This window comes from Microtus ochrogaster, unplaced genomic scaffold (assembly GCF_000317375.1).
Source record: "Microtus ochrogaster isolate Prairie Vole_2 unplaced genomic scaffold, MicOch1.0 UNK5, whole genome shotgun sequence".
Lineage (NCBI taxonomy): Eukaryota > Metazoa > Chordata > Mammalia > Rodentia > Cricetidae > Microtus > Microtus ochrogaster.
Genome location: NW_004949103.1, coordinates 148291 through 157350, shown reverse-complemented (window position 1 = coordinate 157350; position 9060 = coordinate 148291). Strand labels below are relative to the sequence as shown.

General features: G+C 51.3%; 2 protein-coding genes across 2 annotated transcripts in view; one reads left to right on the top strand and one right to left on the bottom strand.

The window, feature by feature from the left end:
• The window catches only part of Cfap99 (cilia and flagella associated protein 99), a 45659-nt gene extending 38166 nt beyond the window's left edge, over positions 1-7493 (bottom strand). Inside the window, exons 1-2 of the mRNA XM_005366025.2 lie at positions 7449-7493; positions 4047-4129 (exon numbers count right to left, since the gene is read on the bottom strand). The gene's annotated coding sequence lies outside the window, so the exon portion shown is untranslated. The remainder of the gene's footprint in view (positions 1-4046; positions 4130-7448) is intronic.
• A 296-nt stretch (positions 7494-7789) lies between these two features.
• Positions 7790-9060, top strand: part of Zfyve28 (zinc finger FYVE-type containing 28) — a 94534-nt gene continuing 93263 nt past the window's right edge. Inside the window, exon 1 of the mRNA XM_005365899.3 lies at positions 7790-8120. Coding sequence (XP_005365956.1) covers positions 8082-8120 — 39 coding nt within the window. The 5' untranslated portion in view covers positions 7790-8081. The remainder of the gene's footprint in view (positions 8121-9060) is intronic.

Genomic DNA, 9060 nt, shown 5'->3' with positions numbered 1-9060 from the left:
TGTGTAGTCCTGGCTGTCTGAAACTCACTCAGTAGACCAGGTTGGCTTTAAACTCACAGAGATCCCCCTGCCTTTGCCTCCGAGTGCTGGGACTAAAGGGCTGCACCGTCAGGCCCAGCTGCTTTTGTTAGTATTTCATCATAGTAACAGGAAACGAAACCAAGGTCCTCAGTGTGATGGCCAGTTCTGGCTAGTCATGCCAGGCCCAGAGGCTGATTTTTGAAAATTAGGAAGCTTTTCTAAGTGGTCAAAATGCCATAAATGAGAATTTAAGGAAGACAAAAGGGGAAGGAAGTAGGAACATGCTCAGAATTGAAAGATGTAGCTTTCCAGAAGGGCGAGGCCTCTGAGGGTTCTGCAGAAGAACTCATATAATCTGAGTAGGGTACCCCGAAAGTTTCCAGTAGAGATCAGGATTGCCAAGCAGCCTCATGCCTTAGCACTCCAAGATCCAGAAGGTCACCTGTCAAAGACCCTACTTGACCTCTGAACAAATCCAGAAGGGAACAGGCATGGATCTGGGAGGCTGAGGTTGAACCCAAGGGAGTGTGGTTGTAGAGGAGATGCAGATGGCTCTAGGGTGGCAGCAGAGGAAGAAAGCAGGGTTCCCCTGCTGTCTTTGGGGGAACCTCTCTGTGGTGCTGCCTGGGAAGCTTCACTGAGGAGTTAGGGAGAAAGGCTGGAAAGACTTTCACTGAGGGCCAGAGTCCCCATGCACCCTGACTGCATTCTGAGCCAGTTCTACCACAGCCGGGGCCTGACAGGGCTCCCAACACAAAGGGAGAACCAGTCTCTCTGAGAATGACCTCACAGAGTCTGCAAACAGCTTTGAAGCCCTGGAACCATGAACAGGCTCTAGGGACACAATAAGGAGGCTCCATGGGCACTGAGGGGAGGCATAGCTAGGACTCTATCCCTGCTCAGGCATGGTGACAGGTACCAGGACAACCTTTTCTCATGCCTAGAAACCCACAGGTCCATTTCATGGTAGATTCCTCATGGGTCAATGGGGTCTTGATCAATGGGGCTGGAGGAGACAGTAGCCTTCTGTCTTGGACAATGCCAGATTATTCAATTCATCGCACACAGATCCACCCCTGTCAAGATGCAGCAGGTATGATGTTGGGTATGGTGAGAGGTTTGGGGCTGACCTGCACCCTCTGAAGCCTGCCTCCCTGGAGATTGTCCATTAAAGCCATCCTACCCTATAAGGAGTATCTACTGTTGGAGGTCTGGAAGGCCCTGAGGGCTCCTATAGTCCTCTCCCTCTCTTTGGTCACTCAAGTTATTTCTAGTGAGCTCCCTGGTGAGAGACTTGACTACATGCTAAATGAGCAATAGATGGGCTTCATGCCCAGTGGCCATTTCACCCTGTCTGAATATGGCTTCCTCTCTCTGGGAGGGACAGAACAAGCCAGACACTTAGCTCTGCCTACATGGGTAGATTTAGGCACTTTTCTGGACATTACTTCATGGAATTGGAGACCCGTGGCTTCCCCTCTGGCTTTGTTGGGGGTGTTCTGTGTTAAGTGAGCCTGGGACCTGGTGTTATTCTGGCCTGGAACTAGAGCCCCCTTTGTGAGATCACATCTGCTAGGCAGTGCCCTGGAGGTCTGTCTGTACCTGTCCTGTCCTGTTCTCTTGACTGGTTAGTCCAGTAAGCTGTGATGTCATTGGTCATGCATGACCTATGCCCTCCTTCTCGCAACAGCTCTTGGGGGCCCTTTGTTCCACTCTGGATCTTTCCTAAGTGGAAAACAATCTCAGACACTCCAGGAATCTTGGCTAAAGGCAGCTCTGTGGGTGTGGGGAGGTCCTTTTTCCTCGTGTGTGTGTGTGTGTGTGTGTGTGTGTGTGTGTGTGTCCGTCCATCGAACTCCTAGTTATTAGTGTCTTGGTGACAAACAGCGGTGCTGTCAGGTAGCTCTGGAAAGATACCCGTCTCTACAGGTTTCAGTATGTGCTCCAGAGAAACCTAGTTTTTCTCAGTCAATGCAACTAGTGGACAAAAGACATGTGTTAGGTTCACAGCAAGTGCTGGCCCTCACTGCCCGTGCCACAGAAGTCATGCTGGCGGTGGTGGGGTGTGGCTGCGGACTCCTCCAGTGTCAGATACGGTGTTCATGGAATCCTTCTCTGGCCTCACGTCTGAGAAAGAGCATGTGTCTAGGTGAAGCCTTAAATCCACTCACTTGCTCTCCCAGCCTGAGCCCTCCCAGTGCACCAAATGTGAGCTCCTAAGAGGGTTGGGTGGGGTGGGAATGCAGTGGGACCTAGGCCTTTGACCCTTGCTGCTGCCTTTGACCTTCGCTGCTGGGGGCAGATTGGAGAGGTGAGGTCTCAGGAGTTTATTCCCAGGTTCTCAGTTGCTGTGGTACCCAGAGGGGCCTCAGCATGTCACTAGCCCTTAACAGTTCAAAGTCACAGCCTCTGACCCCTCTTCCTTTACTGGGGTCTTTGCATATGGCTCCTTTTTCTTCCCATAAGTTAGGTGATCTCTTTACATCTAGCTATATACTGACACACCAAGGCCTGCCTTCTTTGCCTGAGATTCCTTTCTGGAAACCTCCTCTGATAACAACTAAACGGTCATTAAGCTTGGGTGGGTATGGTAAGCAGGGCCCTGTCACTCACCTGAACCTCGCCTAGGCCGAGAGTGATCTGTGAATGATGAAGGCAAAAATATAAAAAGGCGTAAGTACCCTAAAACAGCCCCTCATCTAATCTGGAAGATGTAGGTGGCCAAGACAAAACCAACTGAAAGGGCACACTGACTGAACGGAGGGCCTCCACCATGCTGGGCTTCTGTCACTGAGCTCCATCCACAGAGATGCAGTAGGGGATCAGGAAGCCCTCATCGACTTTTTAAAAACACGATTTTTTTATTCTTTCAGTTTCACACTTGGAGACAATGTGTTTTGAGCATATCCATCTCCACATGATGACTTTGCTCAATACACTTCAGTTTTATTGTCTCATTTAATTGGGGGCTAGGTACAGTGATAATAATTTTGTAAAGAAATAAGAATAAAACCCATGTAGAGGAGTTTGGAGTGGGGAATCTGCTTCTCTAACCACAGAGAACTTTCTTTCTGTGTGAGCCTGAGGCCCGGCCTTCAAAGCCTCCCTCGATCCCTGGTGAAGATGTGAAGTAGAACAGCGCGCGCGCGCGCACACACACACACACACACACACACACACACACACACACATCCTAGGACTCAGCAGAGAGTTTATAAAGACACGCTGCTGAGTGGTAGGGGTGGGACTCAGCCGGATAGTGCAGCCTAAAACACACCATGCCTTGGAGTCTACCTTCAGCACTGAGGAAAACAAAATGCAAACCAAATTGCCTGGAAACAATGTCGAAGAGTGAGCGTCTTTCTTTCACGTGTTCAAGGTGCCGTTCACGATGGCATGGGAGTCAATGCAGCAGCAGCTTGACAAACAGCCACGTTGCTTTCACATCTAGGAAAACAGAGGGCTGGATGCCTCCGAGTGCTCACCTCCGCTTTATTCAGTCCAGCATCCCCTGCCCATGGCATGGTCCTGCCCACAGTTAAGATGGGTGAGTCTTTCCACATGTGTTAAGGTTATCAAGATTATGCACCCATCTACCTACCCATCAGACTGGAATGTCCAGAGGTCTCTTAGGTGGTGTAGATCCTGTCAACACCAGTCATTATTAGATACTCTGATTTTCTTTTTTTTTGCAATTTTCCAATCTAGAGGGCTGAACTTATGTGGATGGGCTGTCCAGTGGTGCCAGGGAGACAGGACAGCTTCCTGCTCCCCTACTGTGGAGCCTATATCTCTGCAGAAAGTGTAGGCCAAATGCCCTTGACTGACCGGAGTCCAGGAGGACCAAAGGAATCAGTCCAAACACTCCCAAATCCAGAGTGGACCTTGATAGAAGGACACAGAAGGAATGAGTGAAAGAACCATGAGTGAAGGTGGGAAGGAGCTCTTGAGAGCCTAGCCTGTCTCTAACTATCCAGCCTGAGCCATCTGGGGCAGGGGTGCCTTGCAGGGACCTGTACACCCACCTGTGACAAAGAGCAGGTGCACTGTGAACTCAGATGGGCACGAGAGAAAGGATTCGTGGATCCAGAATCCCCTCTGAAATCACCTAAAACGTAGGCAAAACAATCACGGTTTGGGTAGGAAATGGGCACAGCCTCAGGCAGCTCTGAGCACCTCAGCTTTACTGATTTCTGACTCAATTTTAGTTTTGTTTCTTCCTGTTTTTGTGTTGGGGAAGGTGGTCTTGATGTGTGGCAGAGGCCGGCCTCATGCTCTCCATCCTCCTCTCTCTGCTTCCTCAGTGCTGGGATAATCTGCCCACAGAGCCACACCTAGAGCCAGTGCCATTTTAAAAGTCTGTTTACTCTGAGTGCTACAGGCAGAACCCGGCGCCTCTCCTGCATTAGGTGGTTAGGTGGCTGCTGAGTCGCATGCTGAGTGCCTCAGTCTTTAGCTTATAGGTGAGAACTGAAATTTGGTTCCTAACAGGATAGATTTTTTTTTAATGTATATATGTGGCCTTTTAACTCCCTTCTTTCATCAGGACTCAGGCCTGTCACTTGAAGTGACCTGGAAGGCAGGCTGAAGCAAAGTGAACTAAAGCAAGTGAAGAGGGTTCATTTCTATCAGATAGAAATGAGTTCAACAGCCTCAGCCATGAGATCCCAAATTCATGTTACTGAAAATACGCTCCTGTCCCGTGACTAAAGCCACTCTGTTAAGTGTGTCTACCAAGCCATTCTCCTTGGCTTTCTCTTTCCTCCTGACTCTTCCTCAGACCTACTGCTGCCTGACTGGATGGTGACATTTTCCAGACTCCCTGGAAGCTGGCTATGGCCATGCGTACAAGTTCTTCCATCTCTGAGAAGTCCTAGAGGATAAACTTTGGGAATGTTGAACAGAAGTGGAGAGCCATTCCTTTCTTATCTTTTCCTGCAGGTATGTGGGCTCAGGAGGTGATGGCAAAAGCCAGTGCACCCATCCTCAATCCTGAGGAAAGAGGTGAAGTATGGTAGCCAGAAAAACTGGTTCGGGCTGTACCTCCAGGATTACCTCTTCACACACCTCTTGTATGGACACATAAATAATCTATGATGCTGCAATCAGTTGTTGCCTGTAGTTAAGCCTTATCCTGATATACCTACCTCCCTGGGGTCAGCCTTTATCCTGACCATAACTTCCAACCACGAAGCACAGAAACTAGACAGGAACAGCTCCATGCTTTGGAGTTGGCTAATGATGCACAGACCTCAGATAACTTACTAATCCACTATTACCGCTTATTATCCATGTGTCTGCTCAAAGTTTTCACTTGGAGAAGATGGTGGTTTTTGGAGAAGCATTTTTTTTTAAATTGTGTTTATTTTTTGTGTGTATATAAATAGGCACACACACAAGTGTGTGCATTTGTACATGGAGGCCAGAGGACAACCTTCAGCGTCACTCTTCAGGATCTACCCACCTCGTATTTGAAACAGAGTCTACCGCTGGCTTGGAACTCACCACCTAGGTTAGATTGTCTGACTAAAGAGCCCCAGGGATCCACCTTCTCTGCCTCTGAAGTGCTGGAATGACAAATGTTTGTTATCATGCCTGGCCGTTTTTTTAAAGATTTATTTATCTTATGTATATGTGTGTTTGCCTGCATGTATGTATGTACACCAGAAGCATGCACTGTCCATGAAGGTCAGAAGAGGGGTTTGATTCCTTGGAACTGGAGTTATAGGCAGTTGTGAGTAGTCAGGTAGGTCCTGGGAACTGAACCTGGATCCTTGGTAAGAGCACCCGGTGCTTTTAACCACAGAGCCATATTGCCCATGACTGGCTTTTGTGTGTGTGTGTGTGTGTGTGTTCTGGTAGACTTGCTAATAAGGCAATAAAGCAAACTCTTTATTAATTGAGCTAACTCTGCAGCCCCAGAAGCAGCTTTTATGATGGGAGAGCATACAATTGTGGACATGTTGACTTTAAGGTGGTCTGTTAGGGGCTGGAGAGATGGCTCAGAGATTAAGAGCACTGACTGCTCTTCCAGAGGTCCTGAGTCAATTCCCAGCAACCACATGGTGGCTCACAACCATCTGTAATGAGATCTGGCGCCCTCTTCTGGCCTGTAGGTGTACATGCAGGCAGAGCACTCTGTATATATAAAATAAATAAATAAAATAAAATGTTAAAAGGTGATCTGTTAGTTGTACAAATAGTGAAGAACAGGCAAACAGGTCTGAATCCCAGCATTTAGGATAGAGGGGAAAAAAACCTGTTTACAAAACAGTGTGGTTGCCCTGAATCACCCAGGAATTGGCAGAAGAGCAGCTTAAAGGAATAAATAAGTGGTGGGCCACAAGGCCGGGCAGGTCCAGGGCTGAGGGAAGATGCAGGAGCTGCTGGGGCAGAAAGAGGGTGCATATGCTCTACCACACAAGAGGCAGTCAGTTGGGTCACCTATTGCTAATAGTAAGAGAGAGATAAGAGTTGAGATCCATCATTGGATTTAGCAGCTCCGAAATCAAGGAAGACTTTGGTCAAGTGCATCAGAGGAGTGGCTGGGAACGTGTTCAAGAAAGAATGGGTGGAAAGGAATTGGAGCTAGGAGACACAAATCAATCAGAAACACAAGGGGAACATCTCTCCCGGGGCTGGAGGGCTGAACTCCCTTTGAATTTAATGAAATAGCGGTCAGAGAGTCAGGGGAGGAACAGGAATCCCGTGCTGGGTCTCATTTCAGACCTATGGGAGAGGTGGCTCTGGTTGTGGGTGAGGGGAAAGAAAAAATTGTTGGGGGCAGGTGCACCCGGGGGCTCTTGGGATCTACTGCCTATGGCAAACGCTCTTCTTCTGTGCATGGGAGCTTTAGGTGGGATCACAACGTTCTCAGCTGAATTCTTGGCATGTGATAAATTCTCAGATTTTTGACTACGTTTGTGTTTGTGTGTTTACAGATCCCAATTATGGCACTGCTAGGGAGGTAATGCATCACGGAAAAATTATCTTTTTAAGAAGGTACCATTTGGCCGGGCGGTGGTGGCGCACGCCTTTAATCCCAGCACTTGTGAGGCAGAGGCAGGCGGATCTCTGTGAGTTCGAGACAGCCTGGTCTACAAGAGCTAGTTCCAGGACAGGCTCCAAAACCACAGAGAAACCCTGTCTCGAAAAAACCAAAAAAAAAACCAAAAAAAAAAAAAAAAAAAAAAAAAAAAAAAAAAAAAAAAAAAAAAAAAAAAAAAGAAGGTACCATTTGTTGTGCGATTAAAAACGAAGTGGTGGAAACACCCTACCTTTAATCAGGGAGGTGGGTGGGAAGAAGAACGCAAAAGTAGTCTGCTAAGACCAGAAAATAGTAAGCAAAGATTTGAGAACTGGAGTTAGTGAGGATGGGCTGCGCTTGGCTTTCTATGAAGGCCCCTCACCCTCACTTGCCTGCCTACCTGCGGGACGCCAGGCTTCCACAGGCCTCCGTTTGCCCTCGTGTCGTCTCTCCAGGCGCCGCGGGTCAGAGCCCTCATCGGCCAGCGCCCGCACCCGCAGCTCGCCTGGGCGTCGTTTAGGCGCCGTCACCTAGCAACGCTAGGCAGGCTCTGCTCGCGGTGGGCGCCGGGACCTGTAGTTCGAAGCCGCCTTCCCTGGGTCCGCGTCCCGGGCGGGGTGCGGAGTGGCGCTGGGCGCGGATTGGTGGCCTCACCAGGCGCGCCCCACCCGCAACTCGCGGCGGGCCGGGGGCTCGTGGCGCTGTCGGCGCATGTGCGGCCGTGACCGGCGGAGGTGCGGGGTGTCAGCAATCCGCGAGGCGCCGCGCGCCCAGCCCGCGCCTTTCCGCGCGCCCGCCGGCCCGCGGGTTTGGGTCGGTCGCGCGCCGCTATCTGAGCATCCTTCCGGCCGCGCACCTGCCCCGCGCACCTGCCTCCAGCTGCTCGGCGCTCGGCTAGGCGCTCAGGATCAAGCGCTTGCTCTCTAGCCAGTCCCGGCCCTGCCTGCGTGTCCTCCCCGTGCCGCAGCAGGGCCCGGGCTCAGCGCTGCGGAGGGCGAGTGCAGTTCGGAGCGCGGCCCGGGCCGGCGCGGCGATGATGAACAGGTTCCGAAAGTGGCTGTACAAACCCAAGGTGAGTGGCTCCAGTTGCGGACTACGTCCTCCGCGTCGCGCTTTTCCCGGTCCAGTTCCCTTATCCTGCAGGTCCCTCCTTGGTGAGACAAACCTCGTTTCCCTGGCCCTGTGCAAGTCCCCCTTTCTGGTTTCTGCGATGCACCTTTCCCGGATTCTGCGACTTGGACAGACCATGTACCTGGCGCGCACTGACTGTTCTTTGGTAAACCCAGTACTAGACCGGGGTTCCTTTCCGGCTTGGGTGTATTATCATGTATCCTCTTTCTCGTCTCGGCCCCAGCTCGCACTCATTGGTCCCAGCCTGCGTGCTCAGAACCCCTACTTCTCTTGGTTCCCTCTTGCGGCACCGCAGATGCCCCTTCATCTTTTCGCACCACAATTATTCTGGCCTAGGATAGTGGGCCTCCTTCCCACCCTCCCGTCACACTTGTGAGCTGTCCTTCTCCACACTCCCCTTTCTCCAATCCCTTGGCTTTGGTCAGACCCTTTCTTCCTGTATCTTTAGAGGGCCCACACGCCGCGGTTCGGTCCTTCCAAACTGGACTGATTCGATCTCGGTTCACTTCGCATCCCTATCCGGGTACGGTACCCACCCGCACCTTTTTGGATCTCTGACCAATTCTCCGTTTAGTCACTGGGTAAGGCTCTTGGAGCCGCAGCCTCTGCGGGCCGGAGGTGCGATTTGCCAGCCGGCGCCTCTCTTGGCTCCACCGGGTCGGGTCCTGGCTGCGCGACCCGCGCTTCGGCAGCTGCGCCAGTCGCACTGCGGGCACTGCGTCCCCCCGCTTGCCTGGGGCTCGCGGTCGGAGCAAGACCCGGTGCGCTCTGCTCAAGGCCGGGCGGTGCAAAGCTGGGGTCCAGCAAAGGTCCAAGACGCACCCACAGCATCCAAAGCTGCGTGCTGGGGGCCCGCAGAGCCAGAGGACGTCAACGCTGGA